The sequence below is a fragment of the Citrus sinensis genome, chromosome 1, assembly GCF_022201045.2.
Source record: "Citrus sinensis cultivar Valencia sweet orange chromosome 1, DVS_A1.0, whole genome shotgun sequence".
In the NCBI taxonomy this organism is placed as follows: domain Eukaryota; kingdom Viridiplantae; phylum Streptophyta; class Magnoliopsida; order Sapindales; family Rutaceae; genus Citrus; species Citrus sinensis.
In genome coordinates this window covers 1,583,541-1,601,282 of record NC_068556.1, presented here as the reverse complement: position 1 = coordinate 1,601,282, position 17,742 = coordinate 1,583,541, and the positions used below count along the sequence as shown (strand labels likewise).

At 36.3% G+C, this 17,742-nt stretch overlaps 3 protein-coding genes across 4 annotated transcripts; 1 reads left to right on the top strand and 2 right to left on the bottom strand.

Moving 5' to 3' along the window:
* Window positions 1-817: 817 nt before the first annotated feature.
* On the bottom strand, window positions 818-3,977 carry LOC102622979 (probable glycosyltransferase At5g11130). Its single transcript, XM_006483650.3, has 4 exons — window positions 3,704-3,977; window positions 3,439-3,590; window positions 1,964-2,318; window positions 818-1,669 (listed from the first exon to the last, which is right to left on the bottom strand). The coding sequence occupies exons 1-4, from the start codon at window positions 3,917-3,919 to the stop codon at window positions 998-1,000; spliced, it is 1,395 nt and encodes a 464-aa protein (XP_006483713.1). The 5' UTR covers window positions 3,920-3,977; the 3' UTR covers window positions 818-997.
* Window positions 3,978-5,099: 1,122 nt separating this feature from the next.
* On the bottom strand, window positions 5,100-10,639 carry LOC102630462 (probable sucrose-phosphate synthase 1). Of its 2 annotated transcripts, XM_006483333.4 has the most exons (13): window positions 10,203-10,639; window positions 10,032-10,121; window positions 9,295-9,536; window positions 9,054-9,117; window positions 8,236-8,934; window positions 8,023-8,139; window positions 7,676-7,807; window positions 7,338-7,514; window positions 7,013-7,066; window positions 6,862-6,924; window positions 5,819-6,754; window positions 5,609-5,736; window positions 5,100-5,474 (listed from the first exon to the last, which is right to left on the bottom strand). In XM_006483333.4, the coding sequence occupies exons 1-13, from the start codon at window positions 10,383-10,385 to the stop codon at window positions 5,195-5,197; spliced, it is 3,165 nt and encodes a 1,054-aa protein (XP_006483396.1). In that variant the 5' UTR covers window positions 10,386-10,639; the 3' UTR covers window positions 5,100-5,194. The 2 variants fall into 2 exon arrangements, with proteins under 2 accessions (XP_006483396.1, XP_006483398.1); XM_006483335.4 differs by lacking the exons at window positions 10,032-10,121; window positions 10,203-10,639 and having other exon boundaries at window positions 8,236-8,918; window positions 9,295-9,379.
* Window positions 10,640-13,518: 2,879 nt separating this feature from the next.
* LOC102631178 (synaptotagmin-4) lies at window positions 13,519-17,253 on the top strand. The gene is made up of 13 exons (XM_006483336.4): window positions 13,519-13,893; window positions 14,003-14,107; window positions 14,205-14,255; window positions 14,324-14,444; window positions 14,790-14,917; window positions 15,083-15,184; window positions 15,287-15,361; window positions 15,445-15,524; window positions 15,607-15,757; window positions 15,834-16,067; window positions 16,163-16,459; window positions 16,644-16,757; window positions 16,879-17,253. Exons 1-13 carry the CDS (start codon window positions 13,789-13,791, stop codon window positions 17,026-17,028), a joined length of 1,713 nt encoding a protein of 570 aa, XP_006483399.1. The 5' UTR covers window positions 13,519-13,788; the 3' UTR covers window positions 17,029-17,253.
* Window positions 17,254-17,742: the final 489 nt, after the last annotated feature.

Genomic DNA, 17,742 nt, shown 5'->3' with positions numbered 1-17,742 from the left:
TGACAATTAATTTGACTTAAATAATAAAATTTAAGCAGTCAATAATTATTTCGTTAGAAGATTTAAGTCTCTGCAATATTAGCAGAGTACTATTATTCAAAAAAATTAAAATTAACGTAACATACACCGGAGTTTTATATAATTATTCATTTATCATTTCAAAAATATTTTGGGGATCATTTAATTGAGATGGTAAAGTCCCGTCTCTTAAAAATAAATTGTTTAGAATTCAAATCAAACCACCCATGTGTTCCAAAATTACAAAACCACCCTCATTCAGTTAGAGGGGATTTACCTAGTAAACTAAGTTCTACACGTTATATTTTAATTGACTGGTTAAAACCATTCCCTACTTATGTTGGTCAAAATGACATTAATTTGAAACAAAGAAACCATGCGTGAGGATAGGGCAAAGAAAATCTTTGGTGCTTTTGAAATACCACGTTACAAAATTAATGTGAAGCTTCTATCTGATCAATGAACGACATTTGACACCATGTGTCCCCATCAATTTTGCAAAGCGCATTACTCCTACAGAATAATCAACGGAGAAATTTCCTCACCGGCGGTACAAGAAATCACTAAATCTTCATCATTATTAATTGTGTGAATCCCCATTTCATCAAATATTGCTTGACCGACTTCAAGTCAAGGACGAAGTCACAACCCCACCAAAGTCAAAGTCATCATTTTCGCAAAAATTTCTCTTGGAGAAAACAAAAAGAACTATTCGTAAATACTAATTATGAATGTTTTGAAGAAAATTCTTGCGATGATATCTCATGGAATCAATATTAGAACTATGACATCCGTTCTTACACAATAACTTGCACAAGTAATTATAATCCCTAACTATACTCGTAAAATAAAACCTTAAAAAATATATTCATTGAACCCTCTAATCCTACCATATAATTAATAAGAAGCCAATTAATATGATCATACATTATGCATTCATTGTGTTCAAATGCATGATTGTGGCGTCCTGCATACACAATCAATACTGCAGCTCGTGGAGCCTTATGTTAAGCCTCCTCAGCCACACTGAGTGCATCACCATATGCATTAAATCAAAGGGCTTAGCCGGCCTGTTCATCAGAAAATGCCTTTGAACTTGAACAACTCTCTTCTGCTTTTCTAAATATTCTTCCACAGAAATTCCTTGTAAAATTTTCTTAATTTCCGGTATCTTTTCCACCGGAATGTGAACGGAAAATTGTCTCCAATCGAGAACATCACTGAACGGCAGAACGTAATGATCAGAGATGATCACTGGAACGCACGCTGAATATATAGACTCAACCAATCTAGGGCTTGCAACTTCATAACCACTAGGGCAGAGGCAAAACTTGCTTTGACCCATTAGCTGAGTGTAGTTTAGGGTTTGGGGGAGATACTCATGAACTTGAATGTCATCATCTTTATGTTTCCAATATCTAAACAGCAGCTCTCTCACGAATCCGTGAGGACCGCCAGCGAAAAAGGCGAGGATTGAGCGGTTATTAGAGGCCTGGCTGAGCTGTGGCGGTCGTAATATCCTGCGTTTGAGGTAAATTTCCGGCATGGACACATCTTTCACAGGGTGGAACCCTTCTGAGGAATTTGCATTGCAAAGAACTCTGATAAAATGCTTGTAAAACGTTGGGTGAGCAGCTGAAACTTCTGGCGCCTGTAACATCACACAGATCATTAGAATTAGTATGTGGACATAACTTAGGGGGAACCTCTGCCATGTGGCACAGCAGTGAGTCCCCAGGTGAGACTCATTCATTTTTTATGATAATGAATTTAGATCTCATTTTGGGACCTAGAGATGGCCGTCTTTTACAATCCACTATTCTACCATATGGTAGAGTAGAACTGATTGTCCCGCTACATCAGAACTGCAATGCAATATTGTTTGAAACTCCCCACATATTACATAGGAAGGAAGTCAACAATTAGGTTTTTAATAAAAGTATACCCAATCATGGCAAGAAACAAAAAAATGGTCAGCTCCATTGCTTCTGTTCCAATAAGGGTATCTACTCGAAATAAGATCAATGTAGTCCTTGACGATGTTTTGCAGCCTCTTGCGAGAGTAATCAGTGTAAGGTCTGTAGACGTATCGTATGATATTGACGATGCTAACAGGGATGAAATATGCAACGGCGTCGTCCGGGTGGGAGGCTGCAAAAGGACTTTTGTCACTTTCCAATTCATCAATGAACTGGCCCTCGATGGAATAAATGTCATTCATTGGCCCTCTGTGAAAGAGGGGTTGTTCTCCTTCTTTGTATGCCCATACTCTAAATCGCTTCTCCATTTGTATGTGACTCCTGTTTCATTTTCAAATGTTAAAGTAATGTGTATCTACCGTACAATAAGTTGATGCGTGTGCATTGAAGAGCTCGAGAATAAATCAGAGATAATACAATTAATTAATGCAATGTATGACATGTGAAATTAAATTTTATATAACCAGTGATTGTATATTGGTTCTTCAAAGTAAATGCATATACGTCGTAACATCATTTTTTTTATATATGATTGAGATATGACTGATATAATACTTTAAAAATATTCTAAAATTTTTCTATTTGATAGTATGCATACTAGTTTCTTTTCTCACTAAAATGTTTAGGGGGACCAGATGAATAAATTCAAGTTTCTGATATTTTCATAAATGAATCTAAAGATTGCGGTTGTTCTAGGTTACACAAAGGATGGGTTTAATTTTTAAACAAGTTGCAGATCTTAGTGGATAAAATTTTTCATAACTATCATAAGAAATGTTATATAATACTGGGATATATTATGTACAGTAACGTAAAATTAATGATTTACTAAGTACAATAATATAAAACGTGGGTGTCAACAACGAAAATTTTGAAGTGTAACAGAAAATTAGAGAATTTCAACAAAATGAGCTCCATTTTACAAAACCATGCTGATATACTCGACTATGATACCCCATCTTGGTAGTAATCGATCTAGACCGTCTAATTAATGAGGATTTGAAGTGATTTTGACATTTTTTCCTACTCAATTGAATTTTTTGGAGACACAATTTAGATGAATTTCAAGTTGCAAACCATTTTATTGGTCACAATGCCAACGTAATTTGACCCGAAAACAATTCTACAAGTAACCATAATTTAAAAAAGGCAATCTCGATTTCCACTATATATGTAAAATTATCCAAAACGTATCTCATTTGATGATGATTTTAACTTGATTTTAATTTGGGAATAGTCGGAAAGTCTACACTCTTTTGAACTTTAAAATCACAAAACAAACGATAAGATAATCTGGAATTCCGAATTTAAATAAAACTCAGCATTATCTTCAGATTTTTTTTTTTAACCCTAAAATATACTGAAGTGACTCGAAAGCACTAATCTGAGTCGGCCAACACTCAACAAGAAAATAAAAGAAAAAGGGAAATTAATTCTTAACTGATGAAAGGCAAAAGGATTTATGTAAATAGATCCTCTGGGCACAAAACTCTCCTCCTTGTTCGGCATGTAACTGTGTGATCGAGACGCTTGTTGTATAGCTGCTCTTGCTCTTGCTAACCCATTTTGCATTCTCTCAAATGGGTTCTTTTTCTGTACTTATGGAGAGAACAAAATAAAACATATGTAAAAGAAAGTAAACGAAAACATCAGAGTATAAGGTAATGAGCTTAAGCAATTATTAGGTGCGGTTTTGAGTTGCTTACTCTGCCAACACTCTTGTAAGCATTTTGAGTTGGTATTCCGAAATAAGAGAGAGAGGGTTGTGGGTTTTGTTGCGAGATATGAGTGTGATTATCATGATTAAGTGATTGATCAGAAGAAGGGAAGAAATTGAAATGTTGGTTGATCAACGAGAAAATGAGAATAAGAAGGACTATTGGGTAGAGCAAAGTTGGGGAAGCAAATGTGAACTCAGCCATTGTTAACTAGATCTTTCTTTTCATCTAAAAGTTTTTGCATGGAGAGAAAAAAAAAATCTTTTTTAAAACGTGAAGAAATGGAAATTTCAGTTTATGATCATTGTGCATGACTCATGAAAGACGATATTTATGGTGGATTGATGTGGGTCTCTTTTTCCTCCAGTACTATATATTTGGATTCGGTGCGTACTGGCACGTGATTTTATCATGCATTCTCGTTTTGATTTTGGCACGTCATCTTGTTGTATTGATATTCAATTGATTGTGATTAGATTTTATAAGATAGTTAGTTTACGCACTCAGATATTTCTTCCGGGCTCATCTATCGCACAGTTAAGTGATCTTCATCCGATTACTGGAGCAAGTAAATGCTAGGTGAAATTTTCCAAACAAAATCCAAATTACCGAAATTTCAGTTAGTTCTGAAATCGATCGGGTTCAGTTCAGTTAAGTTCTTTCAACTCAATCCATTTTTGGCTACCTCTAAGTAATAATCCATGGTAAAAATGGGAAAAGCTACACTTTCTTAAACGAAGTCCCCAAAGCCCGGGGGGGCATGTATGGGCACATTTTGCTTCTATTGTTGCCACAATGCGGAGTTGAAGTGCGCACTTGTGGTTATTACTAAATCGGATGAAATTGTTAGATAATTTCTTGGTATCGTCTTTACACTTGTAACAAATATATTTCGTTACGGCAGAAAATTTAGTTTGTGGAACCAATTAAACATCTTTGTCCGATGTCAACACCATGTGAACCAATCAATCAATGGCCACTTTCCAAATTCATCACATCTCTATGTCACAGTTCACAACTAGCCCCTTACCCTTGCTGTGAGTTATTAATTTGTTTCCAAATAGAGACCCTCCCGCTCATCAAATGATTACGATTGATTATACACTTAATAGACTTATATTATACGCTCTATAGCCATCATCATTGGATTAGTCGACGTATGGAGTTATATGAGTTCGGCCGACGTTGACCGCTACCTGACAAAAGAAGCCGCAAGTTTGATTTTGTTGACAGTTTATAGCAAATTAATTAAAGAGAGCAAATATCGCAACACTCATTTTTTGCTATAACATTCACCGATCATCAAATTTGAGAGGTTGGGTGCTTCGGTGGGGAAGTCTTAAACTATTTCGGAGCCGAGACAAGTTACAGGCAATGGAGGCAATAACATTGGAAACTAATCTTCTCATTATAAGGCAGCTAACAATCAGTACATTCTCGTTCGTCTCGTTACTTACACGATACATGAGGAGCAGAGAATTACTGCCCCTTGAGTACCCCTAATTTTTCAAGTGATGCTCTTATGTCGTAGCTGTCACACGCTTCATCAACTTGAATAACATTATGACTGTCAAATGAAATGACATCCTCTAAAGAATAGTTTCTATTGGCATGAAGCTTACGGGCACTTTCACCAACTCCCTTCAATATCACAGTTTTATGAACGCCACCAAGCAAGCCTTCATAATCTGTGTCCCCACATTCTCCTGCAATGACCACAACATTCGACAAGTCTATGCCCCAACGAACATGGAGATACCTGAAAATATATGTTCACTCAATTTGGTTACATAACTGCATAAAGATTCATCAAGCATAACAAAACAATTGCAACATTAGGTCATGTTAACCCCTAGTATCCAGCCACACTCGATTGAAGCACTGCACATTTACCTGAGAGCTTGGGATCGAGAAGCCAATACAGGGATCACATGAAGTTTGGTACCATTTTGACAATAAATAACATGGCATCGAAGTGCCTGAATTCTCATCAGCTTCCTGAGTTCCTTAACCGGAGGAATCTGTGAAGACGAAAGTAGATATTAATGAAAATGCAACACTGAAAAGTCTGAGTTTCAGCTGTACAATAAGAAAAAGAATTACCATTTGTGGATTGGTTACTTCGAATGCATAGCAATGTATAGTTGATCTCGATTCATCCTCCTCGACAATTTTTCCTTCTTCTCCCTTTTTATCGTTGACAGAAGCAGCCCAACGAACCAAAGTCTTCCTTAAACCTTCTCCACCCCAACGGTATTCAGTATGAAAACGATAATCTAAATCTACCAGAAAGGGAAGCCCGTGATTGTCTTCGGTGCTTGACGATGGATAGTACAGCTCACTACCACTATTGCAGATAAAAGCATCAAAAGCTAATGGGCTTAAACCTCCCGAAACCAGTAGAGAGTGTAACTCTAAGATAGTCAATGCTGTTGACAAAACAAACCCGATAAATCCTGCAGAATTGTCCTTCCCTGCTGCCTCAACAACCTTTTTAATGATTTCAAGAAAATCTGATGTTGTGTCACAATCTGCGGCAATAACAAAAACATACTTCCGCCTCCTCAATGCTGGAAATTTACCAGAAGCAACGTTATGATCTGCCTTTTGTGTTCCTCCTATGGTTCGATTTGACAATGCCAAGACAGCGTTCTCTAATTTGTTCTTCCCAGTAACAGCATTTTCTTCAGTATCCAAAGAATTATCAAGAGTGCTACCACCTTCGTTTTTGTCGCCTTCCAGGGACAGCTTCAAGTTCAAAGATAAATCATGTATGTCTCTCCAGGAATCACCAGGTGAATCAGATTCAGAATTATCAAGTCCATCGTCACTTCTCTGCCACCTAGGCTGCCTCTGTTTGCAACTGGAAATACGAGATAAGTATGATTTACAGTGCTCAGGCCATGAAAACTGATGAATGTTTTTAAGTCCATTCTGCCTGCATCTTTCCCAAAGCTGCTTATCAGATACAAGCTTAAGAAGAGCATCAGCAATAGACTGCTGATCATGAGGGTCTACCAGCAGTCCATTGTCAAGAACCTGCCGCAAGTTCATAGTCATTATTTAAAAGCAAGTAGAGAACTTCAATCTAGAATTAAATAAATAGACAAGCTAAGCAATAAGAAGGCTCCAGGGATGGTTCAAACCCGATGAATATCAACAGGACCCCCATTTTTTGTGGCAACAATGGGCAAACCATAAGCTGCTGCCTGCAAAGTAACAAGAACTTATGTTGAATTTGTCGAAGAATTAAAATCAGAAGTACGAAAAATTGTAAACACTAGATGAGAGAATAACCTCAATTAAAGTGAGTCCAAACGGCTCAATGAAAGCTGGATTGATAAATACACCCTACACCAACCACCACAAAGATAAAAATAAAAATAAATCTCGTCATGGTAAAATTTGAACGACATATGTACTAGAGCAACTTAAAACAAATCACAATCTTTCCTTTCTGCGGAAGTAATTGGATCCAAACGGGAAGCAGATAGCTTATGGGCCATGTTACATGAAAAGTTATGTCGCTAATACATCAGTAGTTAAAAAGCATAGGGGTTTTTACTACAATTAGCTACTCCGGTTCTTGCTTCAAGTTAGAAGAATCCACCACAAACTCTACCTTCGTTTTGGCTGCCAGACGATAAATGTCAGGAACATCAGACTGCTTATGGTGTTTAGGATATGCCACTTGGCCATATAAATCATATTTGTCAATCAACTTAAGAATGGAAAGAAGCAATGCTGCATTTGTTCCTGACATTTCGTCAATATCATCTCGATTTCCCATTATTAGTGTCTGCAACAACAAAAGATATAAAAGTTAAAAGTCAGAAAACAGGTATATAAAAATTATGCAAATAAAGGCATCAATATCCAGAGGACAAGGAGGAACTTTGGATCAGAAGCGTTGCAAGATGGATGCACTATTCAGGAACAGATCAAAGACTTTTAACTTACAAGATTAGCAAGCTCCCTCAAAGGACGGCATTCTCCAAATGCCTTGACCAAAGTTGTAATATTCTTTTTAGGGTCTGGGCGGGCAAGGGCAAGGATCATAGGCTTGCGTGGATTTGAAAAGAAATGCATTATCTGCCAATTCAAAAATTCCAAGGTCAGTGTACTGTAATCAGAATCTCTACTATGCACGCAAGGGAAAAGATCCTCAACATTCTGTAGTTCCTGTTTTGTAGTAAAATAATAGCAAAGATCAACAGACAGCAGCACAGAGGCTATCATAACCAAAATGATGAAAAAGAAAGAACTTCTTTGTTTTTTGGATTAAAAGAAGAAAGAACGATTATAACCTCGGACCATATCGGCGGGTCTGGAGAGGCAGGACTACCTTCATCTCTCTCCACTTCCCCATCCACATCTCCGTTATGCCGAACAATGTGATGAAATTCTATTCCAGGAGGAATTACCTGGACATTATTATGAATATTTAAGATAAAGAGAACCAAGAAAAGTACACTACAATAAATAACTAAACATGTTTTAGATAAAAATTATAGACTTACAACCATACGAGGCATAAACCTGCCATGACAGCTTACACCCCTTTTGATTCTTGCCCTGAGCTTACGCTCCAGTACTGGATCAAATCCATCATAAAGGCGCCATTGCTCTTCTATTTCCTGTCTGGTGCTAGTTATAACGATCTCAGAGGCATCAAGAGACAGCTCCTCAGCCTCTATCCGTCTCATTATTTTATATGTTGTATTAATTTCATCCCTTGATAGGCGTCCTTGCTTCAAAAGTTGTTCAAGCTTATCTCGCCCCAGTGAGTGGCCAGTAAAAACCATTGGCACATTTAGAGCTCCAGATAGAAGAGCAGCAGCATCACCTGCATCAGCATAATGTCCATGAATTGCAACTGGCCAGATTGGTTGTCCAGAACCAACTTGCTCACCCAGAACCTTGGAAATTTGAATGATGTGGGTAAGTGCAGCATCAACAAATTCAGGAATGTGAGGCCAAAGAAGTTCTTTTTGTACATATTTATCTTTTGGGCCAAAAGGTATACGGATGATATAAGCACCACTGCTCTCCCCAAGCCCCTGCATCAAATTCTCAGTGTTTTTTCGATTCAGCATTTCTGATGGTTCAGCATAGGTCCAATCTACATCTGGAGCTGATACTTGTCTTGTCAGCAAATCAACTCTGTAAACTCCTGGCATTGAACCCAATGCCCTTGCAAGTTCTACAACATACTTAACCTGTTAGAAACACCATATTCCAAACTTCACCATGAGGAATAGAGTAGTATTTAACAACACTAATGATAGTGTTGATTATCAGAAAAGTAGCAGGAAAAAAAGTTATCTCTGAAAGTTACCTGACCCCCTGTATCAGAGTCACGACCTAACTCCATGTTCTCACCGCGTATCAAGCCATGAAGACTGCACAAATATTTCATGTTAAAATCTACAAAAACCATCTTAAAAACCAGAGAATTGATAAGCTCTGAATCAAAAGATCCTAGATTTCTGTTTATAGTTATAATAAAAAACTGAATTCAGAATAAACCACCGTATATCCTCATAGATCATGAGGTCACAATTAAATGCATCGCATGCCTTATCAACACAATGTAGAGTTTCTTTTCCTTGTACTGAATGGCCCAATTCTCCATTGTATCAACTGAACTGATTCTAGGCATTCTTCCTCTGGTGCTACCACCATGGGCAGAAAGTTCACCAGACACGTCTCCTTTGTCTCCTTCCGATAAGTCTTCCGACATATCAGCGGATGCCTCTTTGCGGCCTCTTTCACGCTCAAGACGGCGTTTAGCTTTACGCTGAGCTTCCTCTCCTTCAATCTATATTTGAGTTGAAAGAGAAGTAGAATCAAGTTAACAAATCTATAAATAATTGAAAAACAATTGAGTATTTGAAAAACACATATATCTGTAGGGAAAAAAAAAAATTGAAACTATGTGCCACATTCACACTGTCATGCTAAAATGAGATTATTAAAAAAATAATAATAGTGAAAACAGAGCATAAACTAAGCGAAATAAAGCGAACTAGTATGCAATTGGCCGTCATCTCCGATTTATTATTTAACTTCGTTAGAAATTGCATAAAATTGCATGTGATCCGTAAGAATACGAACATCTGCACCTGCACCTGAGGATTCTTACGTGATCCTATAACGGATGTGAAAATCCGTACGATACGAAGCACAGCAACAGAACAGAACAAATTCTCAAAATTAAATTTCAACGTTTAAGACTACAATGTGAATAGCTAAAACTAAGCGGAAAAAAAGCAAGAAGAAGAATTGAAAAGACTAGCAAAATCAAAACAAAAACCTGTTTCTTCTTGCGAGCCAGATTCCAAATCCGCCAACACATGTTCTCCAATCTAGTGTTTCTCTCTTGCGGACTCCTCGTAGCCGCAGCCTAGACATTAGAAATAGACGATCATAATAATAGGAATAATAAAATTAAGAAAGAAAGACAATTTAAGAAAGAAAAAGGTACTCGAATCCAAGAGCGGTGGAGATCGGTTTCATCGAAGCCGGTGATGACTTGCTCGACGAAGTAACGAGTAGGACTGAAACGCCCTCTCTCTCTAAGCAACAGCGACGATTTTGCGTCGTCGATTCCCGGACCGACGTCCAGGATCGCTTCTAAGTAACTGTTAACCCAGTCGTTTCCCGCCATTTCCAACTCCACAAGCAAACAAACAAACAAAAAAATTAATAAGAGATTACTGTTTGTGCATGCTTAACGAGTGAGGATGGCAGTTATTATTATGTTACGTTATGTACACTGTGTAGCAGTTTCTTTGAGAATGTTGTGGAAGAAGAGTCAAGTAGAGTGAGTGGGAAGATTATTTGGAGAGAGCGAGACGGGGAGAGAGAGAGAGAGAGAGAGAGAGGCTGCTTGGCTCGCGCTTCGCGTTGCTTTCGTTATATAATTTGAACTTTCGACTTTGCGATTTCTCTGGAAATGACTTTGCAACTTTGTATTAATTATTCTTTCCTTTTATTTTTATTTGGGAGTGCCCGTGTTGATTCTCTAAAATCGTGACACATCACGTACATGCCGCCCCCACTCACGTTAAAAACCTCACAATAACCAAAAGAGTGTTGGCTCGATTGTCGGTGGAGTCTCCTTAAGTGCCTTAACTGTATTTGTTTTTCAGTTCGAATTGTATGGAAGTCGTCTTTGTTGAGAGAATATGTGTCTCTCGGTTCAAGCGAGGACTTTTAATCTGAGTTGTAGTACAAGCTTAGAGATGCCTCCCACAGTTGGGGTCATATACCTCGTGGTTAAAATAAAAAAAAAACCTTACAATAAATTTTTTTTAAAAAAAGTAACAAAATTAGAAATTTATTGTAATATAATTTAAACCAAATTAGAATGTGTGAATTATGACAACTGTCAAGTATGTTTTGTGCTCATTTTCTCCTTGAGATGATTAATCATCTCTTGCTTCTTATTCACTTAAAATATCTACATATAATTTACCCTCTTCAAAATCCTAATAATGATATAGTTATAGTAAACGGGAATAAATACACAGTAGATAAGTCATTTTTCAATGCAATCGTGTATATTGAGAAATAATTTGATACAACGACGCGTTTGGTATAATACTTTTACTCTTTATTAAATCTCTAATTTTTTTGCTACATCTGTAAATTTCTTTATTATATATTTATGCAATAACGTAATATGATATATGATCAGGAATACATGGACGAAAATTTAAGGGATCGACGATGAAAAATTTTTAAAATTTAAAATTTTGTAAGGAAAACTGTGGATGAAGCATCGTAAACTACTTTCGGGGTACACATTTTTTTTTTTACTGATAATTGTTATCAAGCTGATCAAATACTAGGATCACCATCAAACACGTAAAAGTTAAAACCCAAATAAAATAATTGGAATTGGGTCAATTCACATTTGCATTAACAGGCGTCAAGAGTTACGTGAAATTAATAAAAAGCATCACTAGCAGATTAGCATGACTCAGCAGGATTTGTGCCGGGCATCAATTCAATTAAAAAAAGGAATCTACAAGAGTCAAGATAAGAAACGAATAAATTTGAAGGCAAAGCCCGCACCTTAATTCCAAGATTGGTCGCGTCTCTAATGTGTTTACCCGCGAATTGAACGTTCAAAAGAAGATGGGGATGTCTTTTGTATGCTCAAAATTGATTGGATTGATTTATGGTTTATAATATTTCCAGACTTAATCAACCAATCAAATCCCACCAAGTTAGTCATTATAGTAATTAAAAATATTTCATCAAAAATAAAGATGGTGGATTGCTAGAGAGGAGTTCATGCCAAGTATCCTCATTCACTGTTCAAGAGCATATATTACGTACAAAGATAAGATTTATATTCCAAATGTAAAGGTTTTATTCCATATTTTCTTCTTTTCCAAATGCCGAGAGCTTAAAGTTGCTCCCAGTACTGTTTGTAAACCCATTTTTCACTATTAACGAATCTTTGGTCCGATTAATTTTGCCCTACTATCAAGGTTATATACTTTTATATAGTTCGAGTCTACTCATATATGAAAGGAAAATTTCTCAACCTTGAATGGAGAATTGTCTACTCTTCAAGTTTTAGAAGAAATTTACCTCGGGAAAATTGAGCTCAAAATTCGCCTACCTCTTGAGGCATATTTTCTTTTGATAGTACAACTCATATTAAATGATATTACAACTAATATTTACAAATCAGACTATTACTAAGATTAGTTCAAATTTTTATCCTCTTTAATATTCGAAAAACGTTTAGTCAACTCACATTTCGAAATGGAGAAAATTATTTTTACTTAAATTGAGAAAAAAAATTAAACCCCATAATACATTGTGGGAGTTTAAATCCATGACCTCACAATTGTAATATTTAAATTCTAACCATTATACTTTAGGCTAATGGCTACAAATCAACATGCACTTGCACTCGTTAGTTGGACGAAATACACTGAGTGAAGTCAAAACTTTCTTTGCATAGGAACCATACGTTATATGTAAATAATGTTGTCAATGTCTTTGCTTCGCACACGGGACTGGCTCCTAAATTATCTTTGTTCCATATTTTATTTACAAAGTTAACCAATCACAGATGATGCGATAGGGCGCCATGTGGCACGCATGCAAATAGCATTGATGGGAGTACGTCCAGGTCACGTTACACGTATCAGGCTGGGAGCTATTTACGATTTGCCAATCCACCCTCCTGGACTAACGCGAGCCACCAATTGGATGCAGACTAAATTTCATATTTGCTCTCTTGGCCCTCGATGAATACTGTTTTCAACATAAGTGCCCAAAAATTATATCATTTTGTTCCCGCACCCCTTTCCTATCAAGCCTTCTGCTTTTGTGTCCCTAAAACATAACAAAGCACAACAGTACAATAATAACATAATCAACTAATTAAGGAACATTGACTACTGTCTACAATCATTATTATTTCATTGTCTCATTGAGTGCATGAAATATTGTTCACAAATTTTTAATGTACACTTATTACATATTTTATCATTTGCTTAATAAATAACAAATCGTTTAGAATAATTTTTTTAAATATAATTTACACATGTTTAGCACTATTTTATTTTTTTTAATGATATTATTAATTTATTAAGATCTTTTTCCATGTATAGCATAATAATGATGTAGAGATTTCTAATGAATTTTGAGATAAATTGAAGTTCTTTTAATAAAAATAATGTAGCAGATGAGAGAAAAATTAGGGGCATTTTCCAAAACTAAATAAACAAAGATTTTAATAAAAGAGAAGAAAGAGAAAAGAAAAGAGAGAGCAACAAAGGCAGGTGGTGGTTTAAACCCAAGCGAAAGGAACAAACAAATTACTTTTCTTTCCTTCTTTGCTTTGCAAATCAAAGTTAAATTGATTCATTGAATTATTCCACGTTAATATGATCTCATTATATTTTTATTAGCTAGAGTGCTTGCTATAAGCACGCAATCTTCATATTCTCTTCCATGCACACCCAACAACGACGTTCGTAACTTTCCCACCAGACCAGCCCCATTGCCAACTTTCCTTTTCATGATTAAATTTTCCGGGAAAAATGTCTTTCTTATATGGCATGTTTTTTGGGATCTCCTTCGGGATTGGATTGATGGTCGCGTATGCTCGTTATGAGAACGTTCGATCCCGCCGTCGCGCTGAACTCGTACTATTCTTGGATCTTCAGCATTGCAGGATCTGTCATTCCTGATTATCTCTGTATGTGACGACTTGTCGTTTGTTTTTGTTTTTGATCTGTGTTAACATTTTTATAGGCAAACATAGTGGCTGCATTTTCCCGGATGACAGTCCAAGATTCAAGAAAACTCATTCCTCCTGAATTTTATCCTCCATGGGTTGTTTTTCAACAGAGACAGAAGGTAAAATTAGTAACAATCATAATAATATGCTACATTGACACATTATTTACTTATAATCTTAGTACTGATTTTTTTTTCTTTTTTCAATCAATGGCAGTTAAATTGGCTTAATTATCAACTTGACAAACTTTGGCCATTCATTAATGAGGTAACCCGTGGTGATTAGTTCTTTTAATTATGTGGTAATGTTGTTAAATAGCTGTTACAATGTTGTAGGCAGCATCAGAGCTGATAAGAAGCAATGTTGAGCCTATTCTTGAACAATACAGACCAAGTATCTTAGCCTCTCTCAGCTTTTCAAAATTGACCCTTGGTACTGTGGCTCCACAGTTTACAGGTTAGTTTTTTATATATTTTTTTTTCAACTTTGATTTTGTGTTTTAAGAAACGGGTACTATGAGTTGGTAAGAAAACAGAGCAAAACATATAGTAATAGTAAGAGAGATTGAAATTTTTAGTGACTCATTCTATTGGTATTGTAATTTTGTGGCTTTGAAGCCACCGTTGTTATGGAACGAAATTTCTAGCTGTTAAGTAAAGTCTAATGATTGTTCCAATAAGTGACAAAGGCATAACTGTGTGCAAGTATTTACCAGACACATCGGCAGTATAGTTTCCTAAGAGCAAAAACAAAGTAGAGCCTAATTTTATTTTTTTATTCAATGGTGGATCCGTGGTTTAGGAGTTGCCATAGTAGAGAGTGAAAGCGGAGAAGAGGGAATTACAATGGAATTGGAGATGCAGTGGGATGGTAACCCAAATATTGTACTTGATATTCGAACAAGAGTTGGTGTAGGACTTCCTGTGCAGGTAACTTCTGATTTCTGTCCACGCTCAAAAGTAACAACTGATATTGTTCTTTGTGTAAATGTTTGTGAAGATAGTTTGTGTTTTTGTTTGCAGCATCAGATGTAGAGTTAGTTTTAACTTTCTATTTTCTTTTCATTCTTTATGGTTTTCAATTTCTTCATCCAGGTGAAGAATATTGGATTCACTGGGGTTTTCAGGTTGATCTTCAAACCACTGGTAGATGAGTTTCCTTGTTTTGGAGCTGTTGCTTATTCATTGAGAGAAAAGGTCAGTTACAATAATCTTCATTTTTTCTATGACAGAAAAGAAACTTTTCTGCCTGCTCATAGATGAACCCGAACTTAATTGTTAATTTGCTTGTACGTACAGAAAGATCTGGATTTCACACTTAAAGTTGTTGGTGGCGATATATCATCAATCCCTGGGATCTCTGATGCTATTGAGGTTTGAGCAAACTTTGTCTTAGTTCTTCTGTTACTTCTTTAACAAGCAACTCGATTTTATTTTATTTATAAAACTTTGCACAGGAAACAATTATAGATGCTATTGAAGACTCAATAACATGGCCTGTTCGACAAATTATACCTATATTACCCGGGGATTACAGGTATTTCATTTTCCATGAAGTTCCTTGGCTCTCAACTTCATGATTCATGTTGCCGTCATTGATAATTTTCTTAATGTTTTAGTGACTTGGAGTTGAAGCCTTGTGGCACATTAGATGTGAAGCTTGTGCAAGCCAAGGAGTTAACAAATAAAGACCTTATCGGGAAATCTGATCCTTTTGTTGTGATATTTGTGCGTCCACTGCGTGACAGAATGAAAACCAGCAAAACAATTGTGTGTAAACTTGCCTTTTATGCTTGCATTTAGCAATTTTCAATCTCAGCTTGAATACTTCTCACTGTATGTGCAGAACAATGAACTGAACCCAATCTGGAATGAGCACTTTGAATTCACAGTTGAAGATGCTTCAACTCAACACTTGACAGTAAGAGTCTTTGATGATGAAGGACCAATGCTGGCCCCTGAAATTATTGGTATTGCTCAAATAGCACTAAAAGAACTTGAGCCTGGTAAAGTGAAGGATGTATGGTTGAAACTGGTCAAGGATGTTAAGGTCCAGAGAGATACCAAAAACAGGGGTCAGGTGAGGATGCCAACTGATTGATTGCAGCATTTATACTGGCTGTGCATAAGATGGCGGTAATTATCTCTAACTTGTGCAATTTTTCTTGGCATTAGGTGCATCTTGAGCTGTTATACTGTCCTTTTGGCACAGAGAGCAGCCTTAAGAATCCTTTCAACTCCGACTACTCATTGACCACATTGGAGAAGAGCCTTAAGAGTGAAACAAGTAGAGCGGAAGCTGCTGAGCTTGGAAAGATTGCAACTCAAAAGAAAAGTGACGTTATTGTGAGAGGAGTATTATCCATTACAGTGATAGCTGCTGAAAACTTGCCGAAAGTAGATTTGATAGGAAAGGCTGATCCCTTTGTTGTCCTTCAACTGAAGAAAGCTGGAAACAGAGCGAAGACTAGGGTGAGTATCAGATTTCCAGTTGTAGTGGTAAAAACCTAGTTCATTATAGAATGTCGAACACATCTTTATAAGTCACCTATGCTTCCATATTCATCTTTGTAGCAAAATATTAACTGGCGCAAAAGATGGTTGATGTTCAGAGGTTTTGAAATCTCTTCGTTTTTTAACCATTCAACTTTCTCAGGTTGCACACGACACCCTGAATCCAGTTTGGAATCAGACATTTGACTTTGTTGTGGAGGATGGACAGCATGAAATGTTAATTTTGGATGTTTATGACCATGACACCTTTGGGAAGGTAACACTCCATTCATCATTGTCACTTCATTGATGAATTAGACTTCAAAAAAAGCTTTCAGAAATTTCCTACTTCTTGCTGAAGTCCTGGATTAAATTGTTTCACTATATGAATCATTCAGGACAAAATGGGGAAATGCATCATGACACTCACTAGGGTCATGATGGAAGGCGAAATTCAAGACAGTTTCCATATAGATGGCACTAAATCAGGGAAACTTTTTTTGAATCTCAAGTGGACTCCTCAGCTGGTTCTCCGTGACTCCTCTTGATTATCAGAGGTGACATCAAATGCTTTTTGATGTTAATATCCTTTGCACGTCCTTCCTGCTGCTAACAGAGATGAAAAAAATTGCAGTTTATAGAGTGGTAATGTCCTCATTTCAGGATTTTTTATACAAAATCTCAGGCCAGTCTTATTTTGGATAGAAATCTGATTCTTTTCCTATTAAATTCAGTAGCAATTTTTGAGGAAACAAATGTAGAGATGGAACTGTTCTACAAGGCACTGCAGAAAACAGAATTCTGCTGATGTGGATGTCAAACATATTTGACCATATATTCTTTTGTTTATTTTTGGAAATGTATGACAGTTGTGATGGATCGAAATCGGAATATAAAAAATTTAAATCATGTTCAAGCTCAAGCAAGAGAGTAATCAAATTTTGGTCTACTTCCACATTTGAAAAGTTAGTAATCGTCAAAGGATTGAGCACAACAAACAAGACAGGATATTTCACAAAAACGAAACTATTTCGTTCTTGATTCAGGAATATGTTTTTATCATCCAAAAATGATAACTTATATGAACTTAACAAATAAACTTGTGGATGAAATCAGAATTATACATAATTAGAATTGTATATATTAGGATCTATGTTATTTGGCAAGATTTATTTCCTTAAATAGGTTTACTGATTTGTTTCCTTAGAATTAGATTTCTAGCTGTTATAGCTCTGATTTTGTGGGATTTGATTTATTCTCCT

Excerpts from the sequence above, each read along its gene's own strand:
- LOC102622979 (XM_006483650.3), bottom strand. The coding sequence starts at position 3,919 with ATGGCTGAGTTCACATTTGCTTCCCCAACTTTGCTCTACCCAATAGTC. Across the intron at positions 2,319-3,438 it reads AATCCTTTTGCCTTTCATCA|GAGTCACATACAAATGGAGA; the intron begins GTTAAGAATTAA and ends AAAATGAAACAG. Across the intron at positions 1,670-1,963 it reads TTGTTTCTTGCCATGATTGG|GCGCCAGAAGTTTCAGCTGC; the intron begins GTATACTTTTAT and ends GTGATGTTACAG.
- LOC102630462 (XM_006483333.4), bottom strand. The coding sequence starts at position 10,385 with ATGGCGGGAAACGACTGGGTTAACAGTTACTTAGAAGCGATCCTGGAC. Across the intron at positions 7,808-8,022 it reads ACCCGCCGATATGGTCCGAG|ATAATGCATTTCTTTTCAAA; the intron begins GTTATAATCGTT and ends TTGAATTGGCAG. Across the intron at positions 6,755-6,861 it reads GTCCTGTTGATATTCATCGG|GTTCTTGACAATGGACTGCT; the intron begins GTTTGAACCATC and ends AACTTGCGGCAG.
- LOC102631178 (XM_006483336.4), top strand. The coding sequence starts at position 13,789 with ATGTCTTTCTTATATGGCATGTTTTTTGGGATCTCCTTCGGGATTGGA. Across the intron at positions 15,185-15,286 it reads CTTATTCATTGAGAGAAAAG|AAAGATCTGGATTTCACACT; the intron begins GTCAGTTACAAT and ends TTGTACGTACAG. Across the intron at positions 16,460-16,643 it reads GAAACAGAGCGAAGACTAGG|GTTGCACACGACACCCTGAA; the intron begins GTGAGTATCAGA and ends CAACTTTCTCAG.